The sequence below is a fragment of the Arctopsyche grandis genome, chromosome 3 (genome assembly GCF_051622035.1).
Source record: "Arctopsyche grandis isolate Sample6627 chromosome 3, ASM5162203v2, whole genome shotgun sequence".
NCBI lineage: Eukaryota > Metazoa > Arthropoda > Insecta > Trichoptera > Hydropsychidae > Arctopsyche > Arctopsyche grandis.
The window spans coordinates 19,198,905-19,217,237 of NC_135357.1; the positions used below are offsets into that span (position 1 = coordinate 19,198,905).

General features: G+C 30.1%; 2 protein-coding genes across 2 annotated transcripts; both read left to right on the forward strand.

Annotated features, from left to right (window-relative positions):
- The first annotated feature begins 2,107 nt into the window (after positions 1–2,107).
- On the forward strand, positions 2,108–15,116 carry e (nonribosomal peptide synthetase ebony). Its single transcript, XM_077446731.1, has 16 exons — positions 2,108–2,201; positions 9,836–9,980; positions 10,710–10,860; positions 10,945–11,078; positions 11,209–11,376; positions 11,454–11,680; positions 12,375–12,651; positions 12,741–12,908; positions 12,989–13,147; positions 13,225–13,364; positions 13,435–13,525; positions 13,609–13,821; positions 13,904–14,048; positions 14,123–14,392; positions 14,491–14,674; positions 14,752–15,116. The coding sequence occupies exons 2-16, from the start codon at positions 9,848–9,850 to the stop codon at positions 14,890–14,892; spliced, it is 2,601 nt and encodes an 866-aa protein (XP_077302857.1). The 5' UTR covers positions 2,108–2,201; positions 9,836–9,847; the 3' UTR covers positions 14,893–15,116.
- Positions 15,117–16,406: 1,290 nt separating this feature from the next.
- LOC143909727 (uncharacterized) lies at positions 16,407–18,059 on the forward strand. Its single transcript, XM_077427857.1, has 3 exons — positions 16,407–17,548; positions 17,634–17,700; positions 17,766–18,059. The coding sequence occupies exons 1-3, from the start codon at positions 17,498–17,500 to the stop codon at positions 17,987–17,989; spliced, it is 342 nt and encodes a 113-aa protein (XP_077283983.1). The 5' UTR covers positions 16,407–17,497; the 3' UTR covers positions 17,990–18,059.
- Positions 18,060–18,333: the final 274 nt, after the last annotated feature.

Sequence of the window (18,333 nt, forward strand, 5' to 3'; positions counted from 1 at the left end):
TCATATTTTTTCCAGGATCGCACAATCGTTTGATAAATTGATAAAACAAATGACCTCAAGTTCTTCAACTTTTACTTTTATTGCAGCAACCAAAGCTGATGTTTTATACAATTGTACAAAAAGTACAATTGGTACAGATTTTTAGACATCTCTTTTGTTCTTCTTTATTTGGGATATCCAGCCCAAGTGTTCATTTCATTCGTTCATGAAATTACTAGTTCGTTCATACATTGACAAACGAACTAGTTTGTTAATGCACTAAGTATTCACAATCGTTTGCCCCATCATCCGTTCTGCCTTCTACATATTATATTGTATGTATGTACATACATACATACATACATACATATGTATGTATGCTTACGATGGGTTGCAATATTTTTAAAAATAATAACATCATTGTAATGCAATTTCCATAGGATTTCTCATTTTAAATACTTGCCATTTTGACAGCTAAAAGTTTCATGCGATATCTGGTGATAGTCCATTTGAAGATAACTTTTGACTGTTGGCACTTAAACTTAAACTATAGTTCGTGTATGAACAAACTAGCATGTTTATAAATTAACATTAGACAGTAATATATACATACATATGTATGTACATACTTGAATAAATCATATACAATACCGTGCAGAAATTTGATGACTGCAACTATTGTTCTTAACCACCACGAAGAATGTTTAAAAAGTGCATCTACACATGGCAACCGGGGCACTGCCCCACACACATTTCTCCCAACTAATGTAGATCGTGCCCCACCTGTTTTTAAAGTCACGAGCCGCCCCTGCATATACATACATACATATTTTATTTTATTTTTACATACATATACATATATGTATATGCCAGGAAGGCCTAACAGGTAGACCCCAATGCACCTTTCTGGCCAATTACAAACATTGATATACAATTTTAGGAATAATTTTAAAAATGCATCATATAGACATCTATGGATAAATGTTGACTAATTTTTGTTAAACTTACATTTTCAGAGCTTTTTTTTTATATAAATCATCAAATTTCGATATGCTGAAGAACTCGAAATTCGCGAGACATTTTATGGATAAATTTGCAGCATTTTTATACGAATTAGCGAAATTCGAGATGCTGAAAACTCGAAAATTGCGAGAAATGGGTAAACGTTGCCAATTTGTTGGAACCGTTTCAATGAAAACGATAGTGACACGACAACTTGTTCACAGATTTTCCGTAAACCGAGGATGCGCTCCAGGCATTACGTATACGGCCATCTCTTTCTCACCCCGTCTGTTCACTAAGATCTCGTTTACTATGCCAATACGTATGCAGCCATCTCTTTCACAGACCGTCTGTTCACCGATAACAGACATGCTCCGAACAGGCTGCATACGTAATGGCATATTAAACGAGATCTTGGTGAACAGACGGGGTGAGAAAGAGATGGCCGTATACGTAATGCCTGGAGCGCATCCTTGGTTTACGGAAAATCTGTGAACGAGTTGTCAGGTAACCGAAAACGATCGACCTGGAGTCACAAACCAAGGTCTAGCCAACAGCAACCAGTAGGACTCGAACCCGTTACTATGCTAACTACTAATCCACGCTGCTGGTTATAAAGTCAAAATTAAATTCATTCAGTATTATTAATACTTTATAAAAATAAAATAAAAAATTGGAAGTTGAACGATTTTTAAATCCCCATGTATATGTATGCATGTATTATATTTGATCATGGTCGTTTTTTTTTTTGAAGGTTTTACTCAGTTTCACTTTTTTTTATTTTAATAAAGGTGATTTTAATAAAATATTTAAAAAAAATAAAAATGTGGATGACATCACATTAAGTAAAATCGTTCAGTGAGTTCTATAAGTTTGACGCACTCCCTTCAACAAAATGGGTGTAAAATCGTTAGGCTTAAGAAGAGTAAAACGATTTTTTTTAATTTGGGAATATTTCTGAATATATCCAACGAATATTTATACGTCGTTAATAGTTGTGCAATTTGCGTGTAGTGTTCACAACAAACAATGAAAAAGTGGAGAACGTCAGACGATGTGAGTAACCACACCTCGTCGGACGACTGTTTACGAAATCTATAAATTGGTTGCACCAGTCCAACCGACCGCATTCAACCAAAGGACAGGATCAGTTAGTTGGTCTTCGCCAACCTAACCAATCAGTCAACACTGCGGATCAACATCAGCGAGATCAATTAACGGTTGGTGTACACAGTGAAAAGCGAAAGCGTGTTTCAAATTTTGCACCAATTGCGCAAACTCAAAACAAGCTATACTATCAAATCAGTGCAATGTTAGTTTTATTACAGTGAAAATAAGTGATTTTTGTGATTTCGAGAAAATACTATACAACTTTTTTATTACATTACATAAATGTAATGTAATATAAAAGTATTTAAAAATAAACTTGTAGAAAGATCAAATTTACAACAATACCTTTAATTGATTAAACGTAGACGTAGATATTACGATCCAATCAGCAAAGATGCGATCCAAAAATTTTCATTTCATTTTTAAACAATAAATGTCAATAAAGCAACATTGATCTCAAACTCATCCTAAATATAATATATTATATATATATATATATATATATATATATATATATATATATATATATATATATATATATATATATATATATATATATATTTTTTTTTTTTTTTTTTAATATATATATATATATATATATATATTAAAAAAAATATATATATATATATATATATTTTTTTTTTAAATCCTTTTTATTATTACTCAATTATGTTCACAATGCATCTTATATCTATTTTAATAGCTACTGATATACTAATCATTTTGTATTTTACAATTTTATTTAATTTTTGTTAGTATAATCAATAGTATTATGTATATTATTCAAATGTTAATATACAGCATAATAGGAAAAAGAGCTCAAAAATTTATTTTATAATTTATATATAATAATATTAGTTTCGTCTGACATTTGAACAAATTTTCAATCTGATGAAGTATTAAAATTAATATACACATAATTTTAAACCAAATTATTTATTACTTTTCATAAGTAATAACTATTTATACGATTAAATTTGTTAGTTTGTTGCCAAACAACCGATATGTGCCAAATTTTCAAAAGCCTTGGCTATTTTCGTGCTTTCCTATTTATTTATTTCATGCATCATTTCATGCGAAAAAACCTGCATTTTCAGTATCTAATAGGGGTCGTTTTATTCTAGTTCTTGTTTTATAAAACTAAATAGATACTTTTAATATAAATTAGTCTTTCTAACAGTTTTCGAGAAAGAAAATGATTCAAATATCAAAAAACATTGGTGAAATACATTTAATGGTTGTTTGTTCGAAGTCAACACATCGCATCAACGTGTTTGAACTCATCGAAACCTGTTTGCATCAAGTATGCACATATGTATGTATGTGTGGCAAAAAGTTATCGAAATATTTTCCTCTTGAATTTCAAGGAACTCTTTTTTACTAGTTATCCTCGTTGCTTTATCAGTTATTTTGTTTTTAACAAAGAAATTAAAAATCAGAATTAAAACATATGTACATAAAAATTCCGTATATATTTCTTAGATTAGATTATATGTAGATGCCTTAGATTTCCCCTTATTATTACGTAATTTGTTATGACAGCCAAATGTCATGTATTTTATCATTATCAGATATATAAATAAAGCTGTGCATTATTATATAAATAAAGCTGTGCATACAACAATTCAATTAAAATATCCGTAAACAATCACTTATTTGAAGGTAATTGAATTAAATGCTTACAAGCGTACTATCTTTTACTTTCAATCAGATTTGCATTTAATTACTATCAGGTAAACGCTTCAATATTTTACAACCAAGTTTTCCGCTTCATGCCAATCTTAAATTGCGATTAACCAACTCGTCGTGATTAACATATTTTGTGATATAATGCATATGAATTATGTTTAATGGTTTCAAAACGACGTCATCCATTTTAAAAAGTTTGAATACACCGAACTAAATCCATCATTCAATTTAATATCAACGCGATAAAAATTTCTCATGAAAGCAATCCGCTATTTATTGGTACATACATATTGTAGGTGCTCTCGATTCCAATACCGGTACTACCGAAACCGGTTTTCGTCAAAATTCGACCTTCTAAAGACAAAAACTTCGTAAGAAAGGCTACCGATAGTACTGAAATATAATCATTTCAATTTTACGTTGATGAATTGTTTTGAATTTAGAATAAAACGTTGTATCGGCTAGTTTGAATAAGTCCTTTTTGGCATGCTATTTACAGTGTATCATATATTTGAAATCAAAGATAAAATTTCATTTGACAATTATTTGAATACATATGTTTGTATATAGTATTTAAAAGCTAAAACCATCCCTTCCACACAAAAATTCTTCAAATTTAAAAGTACGCAAAAAATTATTTACATTTTATTTATTGACATTTGCTGATCGGTAATGCGCGCGGTGCAGAAAGAGTCAACACATTATTTAGTTATTTATTATAATCAATAAATAATTAGCCGACAATCAACTTTTTTTAACCAATTGCTTAGATAAATCAAAACCGGTAACATCGGTGGCGGATTCTTTTTTACGAGATATTTCTCGTAATGAAGAATAGTGGACGGCACTTTCAAATTTAGCGGCCCAGTTATGTATTTAGATAAAGTAAAAATTTAACATCGTCATATAAATAACTTAATGATTTTCATAACTGTTTTTAGTACGCTTTTAAATGTACAGTTTTATTGGGAACGCAATTATATTAGGCAATAGCCGCATTCGAACGGTGCAATTTCCCACACTTGCACGCCGACATTGCAAAATGCACTCAACGACCTCTTTATACTGTGATTTTTCGAAAATCCAATTTACAAATCATCTTGCATTTGACGATGCAAAATCACGCAAACTTGCAGTAATTATGTAGGTGCATTATGTAATTTTCCAATAGTTATACTAAAAAAATCTATGTGTATATATATGCATATATATACAATACTAACATTCACACGGTAGCAATAATTAATATTAACTTTATATGTACATATGTACATCTGTATCCAGTGCTGGCCTTACACCCTAAGGCGCCCTCAGACAATTTTTTTCTAAGCGCCTCTAGAAAAAATATCAAGAAATGGGTTAACCATTCTCCTTTTTCCGGGCTTGAGACCGGCAGAAAAGTGGTTAACAAGGTTTTCCAACCCCACTGGTGGAGTTAAAAATAAATAAACAAGAAAATAAAATTATATTTCAGAAGTGAACTATTTTCTGCAAAATCTTTAATTAGAGCTGAAAAATCAAGATTTTCAGCGATATCATTTTCAATAGATAATGTTTCCAAACTGGAAAGTCTATTTTGTGACATTGTAGATCGGGGATAAGTTTTAATTAATCAAAGTTTCGAAAAACTACGTTCACCACTTGCTACAGTTACAGGCAGTGTCAGAAAAATTCGCGTCTAAATTTGTTTTGTGTCTAAAATTCATACACATATGTACAATATGAATGTTCTTACTTTTTATTTATACCTTTTTCATAAAATAATTAAATAAATTGGGTTACGTGTCTATTTTAAATTCTTTTATTTTATATATTCTTTAAAAAGTTGGCAAAAAAAGTCGATCTTACTAAAATCGTTCAAGTTTGATTCGGAGTCGGTAACTTTTGATCCGAGTCCACAGACTCGACTTTATCTTTAAAAACTTCTCATACTGCAATCGCATTATCACATAAAAATTGAAAAATAATGATTCTATCATAAAGGCAAAAATTGAAGAAAAAAAAAACTCCATCATTATAACGCAAAAACTATACCGTGATTACTCGTTAGGTTAGTTTGATATAACAGCGACTGGTTTATTGTCACTTAACAGGATGGATCCTAATAATCAAAATTGATTCAGTGGCTTATTTCCCAAGCCATTGCGCGACCAATCCAATCCTAGTCCACGCAAATTGTGCTTTTCATCCAGCGTCGCTCAATTAACTCGGATTATGTTACTCGCTTGAGTTATATTAATTACGTATTTATAAAAATAAAAATAGATTAAATACAATTCAAGTAGAATCGCAATTGTGCAAACGCTTTTGAACAAGCAAATACAACACGAGAAAAATATAAGTAGTCGTTTATGTACATACATACATATGATTATAAATAATTTTAATAAGTAAATCCACATTTCTCAACTTAGGATCACCAAATATTGGTACACTATCCCATGGTATTCAAATTTAGATAATAAGCATGTTCAGGAAATCCTTCAAAATTCCTGAAAGCCATTGTTAATTTATATTTATTTGCGAGAGATAATTTTTACATAATCATAAATATTATTTTAAATCTCGTTTTATCAATCAAAAATATCACCGATTACGCTTTGTGAATTCGATGATCTATGTATGATTGTTAATATTGAAAAGTTATAAATATTATATTTATTTTATTGCAATTCATGATTACTTATTTCGTCTATTTTCTAGTTAATTATTTAATCTTTCTATAAAAAAATAAGGGGATATCTTACACAAGACACATGAAAAATAGTTATAATGATAGATTTTCATTGTATATAATTTCAATGCTACATTTACGTATACAACTATAATGTTTTGAATGAGTCCTTTTGGTAGCTTGTAGTCATGATAATTAGATGACACCACTGTTAACATATATGTATATACGTACATATATGTAATTTTGAATAATAGATACACAATTTTATTCACTTGCGTATCGAAATAATTTAAAAGCAATAATTATGATTGAAATGTCTATAATTGGCCTATTTTCTGGGTAGTTCCCACAGTCGGCGTAGTAGTTATTTCCGCATAAGGTATACATATGTATGTATATTTGAACTGTAAAAAAATTATAATAACTGACGTTATAAAACAATTTTTGATGCGCAATAATGATACAAAAATTGCCAATTCATTTAATAAAAAAAACACGTTTTTCTTGATCATATTAAACTACGCTTACATATTGAGCGTTCTCTATCATTCATAAAAGTTTTTTACTTTATTTACATGAGAAATCATGTAAATAAAGTGATCATGAGAAAATCCTAAATCGAGATTTAGACTGATTTGAACTAAGAATCGATAAAAAATGTGTGTGTAATTATATATGTCTGTTTATTTTGGAGATAATTCGAATACAGTTGATCCTACCACAATGAAACTTAGCATCAGTTATTAAAATGTAATTTTTTTCATATTTTTAAGTTGATCGAAAGTGGTACCTCCCATTATAGGTTTCTTCTTTTTTATAAGTTCTTGGATTCAATTATCTCCTAAACCACACAACGGATTGAGCTGAAACAATTTACGTGTAATAGGTATAATAGATTTCATACATTAGTAATTTATAAATATTTTTATCTCAACCAGAAGTTGTAGTAGATATACTCAAGAGTTTCGGAATTTTTTTGAGTTTTTATATATAGTTGGCGTCATAAAATTAAATTATATTAATTTCTACTTCATAATGATCAACAAGTTATAAATTTGCATATAAATTCAAAAGGGTTCAATGTAATCATATTACATATTATATATATATATATATATATATATATATATATATATATATATATATATAGATATATATATATATATATATATATATATATATATATATATATATATATATATATATATATATATATATACATATATGTATATGCTAACATTGTTTAAAAGTTCTGTCTTCGTATTATGCGGAAATAGTGTAAAACGTTCTTGAAATACATATAAAATTACATATGTAAAATATGGATAAAATTGAAAAGTAATCAACAATAAATTCGCATCTACTGTAAATAGATTATTGCCTATTGGGCGGAAGGAAATGGATTCATTCAGTTAATCGACCAAAAAAACACTAATTATCATTTTTTTCCACTAAATAAAACACAAAGAATTTAAAATTAAATTAATATTATATCAAATCTTATTATATCTTACACGGCCTGAAATACATACAGGCGCAACCACTCCCTCCTCACATTTTTTGAAAATAAAAAAAGCGAAACTCTTTAAAATCTTTTTTGCGTTCCTTAAATTTGCGGAAATAGGGTTAGTGTATATGTTACAGTAGAAGTGTATCTTCCAGTTGTAATATATTTTGACTAGATGGAATATATTCCATCTAACCTGGTCCCAACGTCCGTTATAGTTTAAGTATGTTTTCAGTTTTACTCAGTTGTGTCACCTTAATGGTTTCCATGGGTTTCCGGAAACCCGTTGTTAAAAATCAAAAGTTTCCGAATACCCGCTAGAAATCTAAAAATTCATATAATTTTTGTCAAACATTATACAAAACTTGAAAATTGTTTTGGACGGTTAAACTTCAAAAAGTTCACAGTCGATTACATAGCAGGTGAAGAAAAAATACCTTTTTTCGAAATATATATATATAAATTGAACAATTTTGAAACCCGTTGTTCCAAAATTGGGGTGACACCACTGGTTATACTATATTTTGACTAGTTGGAATATATTTCGTCTAACCAACGTAAGTTGATTTACATATATGGCGAATTACATTCCAACTGGTCAAAATATATTACAATTGAAAATACAGTTCAACTATGGTGCCAAGGGGTATACCTCACGGCACCGAAAGTGAAAAGGTCGAAAAAGCAAATATCGGATGGCAAAGATCGAAAAAAAAGGGTGTTTGGCAAACGGTACTATGTATATATAATATATATCAGTGGCATGCGGTGAAATTATCTCTCTTTTTGTCATACAGCCTTATTTAATGTGCGCGCGCAGGATACGGGAGGAAAAGCCTGTTCCTCTTGTCCCTGTACTATCCTGCTCGCGCATATTAAGTGAGGATGTACGACGAGGGGAGAGAGAGTTTTACCGCACGCCACTGATATATATATATTAACCGTTTTTCATATGTATGCATGGTAAACGAACATTTTCAACTTTTTCACTGTCGACTTTTTACGGTCACCCGGTGCCAAGTTAGGTGCAGAGGCTAGGCTTTCTGAAAACGTGACTCGATTAGTAAATTGAGTTGGAAAGTCACATTTTTGTTTTTAACACATTCTTAGAGTTATCGTTATACGATATTCGTAATAAATTGCAAATACTAACGCATTATTGAATTCTAAAGCATTCGTAAAAATATTGGAGCTGTCAAAACTCAACTGTATTACAACTGTCGCACATTGTTGAAAGAGTATTTGCGCTTGAAGAGATATAATTGAATTGAATATCTATAATTTTTAAGATTTAGGGGGGAGGGGGCTGGTGCCCCTATAGCTCTGGCTACGGCAATGTTTCTTTCTTAATATTAAGATTAGAAACATCATGTGGGCAAAAATATTTTTTTGAAACTATTTTTGATTATTGCCATTGATCAAATAACTGTTATATTATGTTATTATTCTGAAGCAGCTGTTTTTATAATGTTAATTTATTGAACAAGTTTTAAAAATGAAAACCAAAAACAAATTAATTGTACGACCCTGATGCATAAAAAGTTCGATTATTTGAATCAAACTCAACCTTCGATTATTTGAGTCTCTATAATAGCAGATCAAGTTCAACTAATTGCTCTACTGTTAAGATGTTTGCAAGCAACTTTTACAAAATAAGCTAGTTAGTATTCGCAGAAGGCCGATAGTTAATTCTCTGTTTACAATGAACCAAGGACTTTTCTCAATTATAGTACAAAAAGGTTTCAAATCAAAGTTCAGAGATATCCCAAAAATTATGCATGATCAGCTTGAACATAATATAAAACATGTATGTATATGTATATGTACATACATGTATAATTATTGATCAAGACTTTTATTTTGATTATTAGTAACATACCTCAATGGGTTCGCTACCAGATCTATCAATTCTCAAAGGGGAAAAGAGGAATTTGGAAAAAAGGAAACTTCATGCATTATTCGAAGAGCGTTTACAAACTGTCAGCAACAACAATGATATCGCCATTATATACAAAGGTAATATGACTTTTTTTTTTTTTGAGCATATAGATATTTTACAATGTGTATTTTATGTACGTATCTAAATAAAAATTAATGTTTCTATTAAATGTTTATTTGTCTATTATGCAAATTCAGTTTTTGACTTTGCATGAAGCCAAATCTCATGGTAACCAAGACTATAGACAGGTTTTGAAAAGAGTTCTTTGAAGATTTTTTTCTAGTTTAATCAGCCCTAGCAATGTTGGACGTCACAGTATCGTATATACGTACTAGTTATCGTAAAAAAATATCACACCAATAAATTTTATTCAATAGTTATTTTAATATGGTTTATAGTACTATTTATCGAAGAACTGGACATATAAATATTTCGTGGAAACGGCGAGCCGGCGTCGAAACCCCTCAGAGCAAACAAATGGACTATGACTCATTGTTCATTATATAATGTTGTTTTATGTTTTTTCCTTATTATTTTTGTAAAAATAATAATTTTAAATAAATTTCTGGCGGTAACAGAAAACACCGGGATCCCAGGATTAGAAGCCTTACTATGTACATACTTTCAATGCAGAATGGAAAGTTCTTGTATTTAAGTTAAAATTCGACCTCTTGTTAAGTAAACCAAAAGACCATTATCATTCGATATTTGTGAAATTGCCAAATTGAAAATTTCCCTGTTAGAGAAATCATTATTTTATTTTTTCCATCTTTTATTTATTTTTAATATTATTCTGTCATCAATAGAGAACAATAATTCAACCCTAACTTATGGACAACTCAATGAAACCTCTAATAAAGTGGCGAGATCGATTTTGAAGCAAGTAGTAGGAGACCATGCATTGGCAAATAATGATGGCGATTACATTGTGGCTGTATCCATGCTCCCTAGTGATAAGTAAACAATTATTTTATTAATGCAATTATTTTGATCAGTAAATACATATGTACATATATGCTACAACAAAAAAATCAATTTCAGATTGATCGTGACCTTATTAGCTATTTGGAAATGTGGAGCCGCATATTTACCATTAGATCCAACATTTCCAGAACAGAGAATAAAACATATTTTGAAAGAGTCTAAGCCTGTGCTAGTTATTCATGATGACACAGGTAAGAAAATACAATTAAATTTAATGAACCATCGTTCTAGAATTTTCATATGCATGTATAATATTGTCACAAACTTTACAATCAACTTAAATTTTCATATACATATATAATACATTCTAAACTATTTCAGTTGATGCTAATTACTTCAACGCAAATCAAGCTATTTCTTACAATAAACTAATGGATGAATCTGACAATCAGTCTGAAAGTAATGTTCCAGAAATTGAAAGTCTAACCCAAACAACAGAAAATTTGGCTATAGTTCTGTATACCTCAGGCAGCACGGGCATTCCCAAAGGTATAAATTTATAAAACAATATTAACTACGCTGATGTACTATTATAACATTAACTATTATGACAATAATATTTTAAGGTGTTCGCTTACCACATGACATAATATTGAATAGGCTGCAATGGCAATTTAATGAATTTCCTTATTCGAAAACTGAAAAGATCTGCATCTTTAAAACAGCTTTGACTTTCGTCGATTCAGTTTGCGAGATTTGGGGTCCACTTTTGAATGGATTGACTCTACTTGTCATTCCAAAACATATAACAAGAGATCCTCAAAAACTTGTTGATGAATTAAGTACATATAAGGTAAAAATCAATATGCACATATGTATTATATTTATATATGTACAGGGCCAGATTTAGATGATTTACCCTAGCTATTTAAAAGTGAGGCTTCCCAACTAAAAACGAGATATGTCCATGAAAATTGGTTCACACATATGTACTTTTTTTTAAATAGAAAACAATCAAATGGATAACTTTTGGTATAACTGCATTTTTTTGTCTTAAACTTAATGAAAAAACGTTTTTCGTGATTGGTTGATAATTTTAAAAATGGATTTGTTGGGATTTAATACTAAAAGTCACATATAATATTCGGAATAATCGTAAACTTCATTGAGATAAAATTAAAAAAAATATATTTCCTATGGTTGAATTTGATTGGTAAAATGTTGAATTTGGACTGTTACAATATTACAATTAAATATTTAAAGTTACGTAAAAGGTTGATAAAAATTTATAAATAACTAATTTTACTTCTCGATAATTGAAGAATTTGCGATTATGTTTATACTTCTTTCGGGGCTTAAAATTTATTTTTCTTTGAATATTTATTTACTTTATATAAGAAATGATGACACATCTCGTTTGAAGGCCCCTGTATTTTGAGGCCCTAAGCTGAAGCTTTTTTAGTATATAGGTGAATCAGTATGTATATATGTTTAAATGTAATTTGATTTAAATTGACACATATGTATGGTTTAAATAAATTTATCAGATTGAACGGTTGGTTTTGGTGCCATCTCTACTACGATCACTTCTTATGTATCTTTCGTTAAACAACAACACATCAGCTTTGAGAAACTTGAAACTTTGGGTCAGTTCTGGAGAGCCGCTAGCGGTGTCCTTGGCAAAAGAATTTTTTCAATATTTTAGTGCCAAAGATGGTCATGTGCTATGCAACTTCTATGGTAGTACTGAAGTTATGGGAGACGTCACATATTATTCAATCAAAGGCGATGAATCATTGGAAGGATTTGAAAAGGTTCCAATTGGTAATAGTTCATTTTTTTAACACATACATTATGTGCATCCAACAATTATTTCGTGAACTTTATTTTTAATATTAAAATACATATTACAGGTTATCCGGTTGACAATACAATAATTTATCTATTGGATCAAGATTTAAGACCAGTATCTAATGATGAAAGTGGGGAACTTTGGGTCTCCGGCTGTAATTTAGCTGCAGGTTACGTTAACGGAAGAGATCCTGATCGATTCATAGCAAACCCTTTAGCTGAGAGCTCTGGTATACTTTAAAAAATACATAACTACAGATAATTAATAAAAAGGCTCCGATATAATAAATTGGTATTTTTCATATGTCAGCATATTCAAGAATTTACCGAACTGGGGATTTTGCAAAAATTTATAAAGGCACACTTTTCTACGAGGGAAGAACAGATTCGCAAATTAAAATTCGTGGTCATCGTGTTGACCTTTCAGAAGTAGAAAAATCTGTCTTAGCAATTGATGGCATCGATAAAGGTTTAACACATTATTTGAATAAAAATAAATATAAACATTAAATAATCATAATAAATATTATGAATTTTGTCTTTTAGGCGTAGTTTTATGTTATAAAGCTGGAGAAATGGATCAAGCTCTTTTAGCATTCGTAACATCAGAACCGACAAGCAAGATGACTGGCCTCAAAGTTGAAAGTTTACTCCAGGACAAATTGGCCACATATATGATACCCCAAGTACTCAATTAATTACTAGATTTATATAAAAAAAATTAAACAGGTTTTTAATCCATTTTAATCTACTCAGGTAATAATATTGGACAATATTCCACTTTTGGTCAACGGAAAAGTTGACAGGCAATCATTATTGAAAATGTATGAAAACACTAACAACAATGGTAATAATCAAAGATCAATTCTAATATGATAATAATCAATTACATTAGTATAAGCGTTGATAGACTTATATTTTTATATTCAGATGATTCATCTATAATTCTTGACATCGACTATACTAACATCCCCAAGTCGAAAATGACCGCAGCAGAAGTTCTTTTCCATACAGTGGGATCAGTGATAGGAAGATCTACTAGAAATACACTTTCAGTAAAATCTAACTATTATGAATTGGGAGGGAATTCGTTAAATTCCATTTACACAATAACTCAACTGAAAAAACAGGGATATCTCATAGGTAATAATTAAGAGGCCAAATTTTCAAAATGAGAAAAAATATCACCATTATTTAATACATATGAAAATATATTTACTTATAGGTATAACTGATTTCATAATGGCAAAAAATTTGGGTGAAGTTTTAAATAAAATGTGTTCCGATGATAATCAATCACAAATAAATATGGAAGCAGCAAATTATGTCTCGGAAACATTAAATAACGAACACAAAAAGGATGGATTAAGGTATTTATTACAAACAGTAACGATTATATTACTTAAAGTAAAATATGTAATACAATTACAATTTGTCTATACAGTATGATCGTGTCCAGTTTTTACGAAAAAGCAGACTTAGAACATTGGCTTAAGCCTGAAATCAAAGAATGCGATTACAATGACTTATTGAATGATACTTGGAAAATACTAGTGGACAAAGGTCTAAGTTTTATCGTACGAGACCAAAATTCAAAACCAATTGCTATTGCACTGAACGTTGACGTGAGAGACGAAGCTGATATTACTATTGAAGCTGAAAACGCTCTCGTCATTATTTTTGAATTTCTTGAACATGTAGAAGGTTCAGTTAGGTAAATAATTAAAAAATATATATATAATCATTATATACTCTAATATGATGTAAATATACCTACATAATATATACTTCAATGTATATTATCAATTATAGGGAACAACACCTTCCACAAGAGAAAGGAAAAATCGTCCACTCGTTTATGATGGCCACTCACCAGGAACTTACAGCGCAAGAAAATATAGCTGTAATACAATTTATGGAAGAAGAACTTGTTCAGATTGCAAAGAAAAAAGGTTACATTGGAATATTTACAACAAACACAAGTCCCTTGACACAGGTAAAAGATTGACATTATTTGAATATATTCTAAGATCTAAAGAGCCATTGATATAATTGATAAATTTACGTTTATAGCAACTTGGATCTGATATACTAGGCTACGAGACACTACTAGACTATCAAGTAAATCAGTTTGTGAGTTCAACTGGACGTACACCATTTGCTAAAGCGCCAGATTCTCAGCGAGCTCTCGTTTGTTTAAAAAAATTCTCTTGAAGCGTACTAAGGATTATTATTATTTATTTTTGTAATTAGATTAATGTTTAGTAGTATATTATATTAATTAATATAAGTTGTTAATTATTTAGGTTAAATAAATGTAAAAATCTAAATATGTATGAACATGGATGTGATTAAAAGCTTTCAGAGGTTTGTCCAACACAAAATGTATAACATTATTTTTTAAATCAATTATTTAGTTTATTTAAATTAAATTATAGAAAAATATTATAGATTATTATATTTCCCCATGACTACCAATTCCTAAAATTTGTATTTTTATATTATTCAGAACATTCTAAATAATACGATCATTTGAAAAATGCGAATCAAAATAACTAATATGGAAATACCAATTTTTGAAAATCAATGGTTCGGTGATTACTCGTCAAATGTGAACCGGTCACAAGACAACCGGTCGCTCTAGATTGGTAACGTGATCACCCGTCACACCCTAAAATCGGCTAATCAGTTTACTCGTGACCGATTTTAGGGTGTGACCAGTTTTAGTGTGACGGGTGATCACGTGTGACCGATCTAGCGCGACCGGTTGTCCTGTGACTGGTTTACATATGACTAGTAGTCCGTTTACCAAATCAATATATAATATACTCGATTACCATGGAGACGGTTGTTAAAGATCAACCTGTTTGTTGTGATATCATACTTAAGGTGAACGGGAAAATTCTAAAAGGCAGTTAATATTCATTCCTCATAAATTACAAATCTGCATTAAATTTATTTCAATCGACGCATAAAGCATCTTTTTTAAAATCATATCTCTTCTATATATTGAAAGATAGGTGTAATTTTATTTTTATTCTAATCGTCATTCATAACTGCATTTACTTGAAAATGAATAAAAAACTTGGAGACATGATCGCTGAACGAGACATTCTTGGATCTCAGTTGGTTAAGAAGAACGATGAGTTAACACTGCAAGATTCAAAAATCAAACTCCTGCAAGTACTCTTAGATACAAGTAAATATAATATAATAAATACTATAAACCAAATTGACCGTCATATTCACACCTCCGAATCTCCTTCAAGGAGAAAAACAATATGAGCAACGTTTGGACGATATAAGATTACTAAAACTAGAAATACAAAGACTGCAGCAAGAAAAAACATTACTAAGTAAAGGCGTTGAAAACATGACAGACCTTCGACTTGAAGTAAGCTCAAAATATAACAATGCGATCTAATACACGTTCATTTAATGTACATAAATATCATTATAGGTTTTTAATTTGGAGCGAGAATTAAACCGCGAACGACTGCGCTCCAGAGCTCTGGAAGAAGCAATTGAGACGCCACAAAATATCCATCGGTGGCGCAAACTTGAAGACACCGACCCTTCAGCTCTGGAATTATTAGACCAAATACACATGCTTCAAAAGTGTGCTAATTTATATAGCGCATACAAATATATATACAGTGTACTCTCTATTATCCAGACTAATAATGGGGAAGGAGGGCACGGATAATTGAAAAACATACATACATATATAATCTGAACTATTACTCTTTATTTCGTTTTAAAATACATTTAACATATTTTTATAATGCAGGCAACAGACTTAAAAGTTTAATACGCATTATTTATAAAGATAATCTGTTGTTTTTGTACGTTTTTGATCATTTTCTTTTAATAAGTTTCTTACATATATCGATATAATTTTCCTAAGTTATTATACTGTTAAATTCAAGTCGATCACGTCAATAGATTTTCAACAGAAATTAATGTCGTATTGTGACTAATGTAACTGATAAATTCTCGTTTGCTTTAGCGATATCTTCAAAGCTCCGTAGATTTACCATTAATTCAAATTGTTAATATATTTCACTTACTTCTGGTTCATTAGAATCGATTAAAGGCGAAAACACACTAAGTGGTGCGTGGTACTTTAGATACTTTTAAACATGTTAAAAAAAGCACCACCACTAGCCCATATACATGGTACACAGTCCCAAAAATCACCCCCTGGAGTGTTTTCGGTGATATTTTATCCTTGCTTGACAGTGATTGAAAATGGTGAATCCCATATTTGAAGAAATGTGCAAGAAACTTGGTTGCTTACACATGCAACCTACCAAAAATATGCATTCTGCACGTGCAAGTACACCCGAATTCGGTTTGGGGAACACCCACTGTTTACGGTTACAGTGGAAAGCCAAGGACGCGTGACGTCCCATACCACTCAGTGTGTTTTCGCCCTAAATCTCTTTCTCCACAATAGAATGAATGTTACTGGTATTACTTTAGACAGAAATTGAATTATCCATATATAGGAGCAAGTGTTGTTACTTTTGTTAATAAGGGAACAAGAAGACTGGATGATAACATTTTTTTGTAGATGAATTAACTTTGATTCATTGCTTGGATTAAAGACCGTAAAAATATTGCTAAATATAAAGCAGTCATTCGTTTTCAACATGCGATTATTCTATTAAAAATATAATTTTTAATTAATGCACGGCTAATCGAGAGTATACTCTATGTATATATACACTTACATATATAGGTATAAAAGTATTATTAATCCATATTTTCCAGACAATCACTCAATAAATCACAAAAGTTGAAGGAACTTCAAGCCATGCAGCACGAAACACCAAAAAACGTCGACTTAGATGTCTTGGATAAGAAAGTTCGATCAACTTTCAAACTGAATATAAAAATATAATATTGTAAATAATATATTTTTATAATAATATATGTATGTGTATTTTCAGGCGGAATTGAGCAAATTAAAAAAAAAATTAATGGTTAAAGATGAAAAGTTAAGAGCAATCACAGCAGGTATTTTTCATGTTCTAGATTAAATTCGTGATTGAAGTATGGTGAAATAAACAATTAATTTTCAGAACTTCGAATGCGAGAAGCTCAAGTAGATGAATACAAACAAAATAAATTGAAATTAAATGGAAGGCACAGTAAGAATTTTTCTGAGCAAAAGAAATCAAAAAAATCTTCTGAAGACAAGAGATCACAATCAGCACCTCAAAATTGCGCAGAATATCAACAGCAGAACACTCCGGGCAAAACACTAGGTGGTGGATACAAAATGTGTCCAAAAAGCAGCAAGTAGAAACGAATTCTAGATCTCTCAAGTGAATGGATATGGGATGGGTAAAAAATATATCTAAAGCAGTTAAATGAACAAAAATGAAAAATAATGAGAATTAAAAGAATTGAATTTTCACAGGAAAGTCTTCCCCATATATTTAGAAACCTATAACATACGCACTGTGTAATTTTTGAGAATCTACTTGAATTAAAAAAATAACTAATTGAAATTTTTTATTTATCTAAGTGTCATTTGAAATACAAATGAAGAGTTATTCTTCGAAAAGAGTCAATAGTAGAAACCAAACAATTGAATTGGCAGCGACATAATCTTTATTTTCATTATTATTTTGTCTTACATAAAAT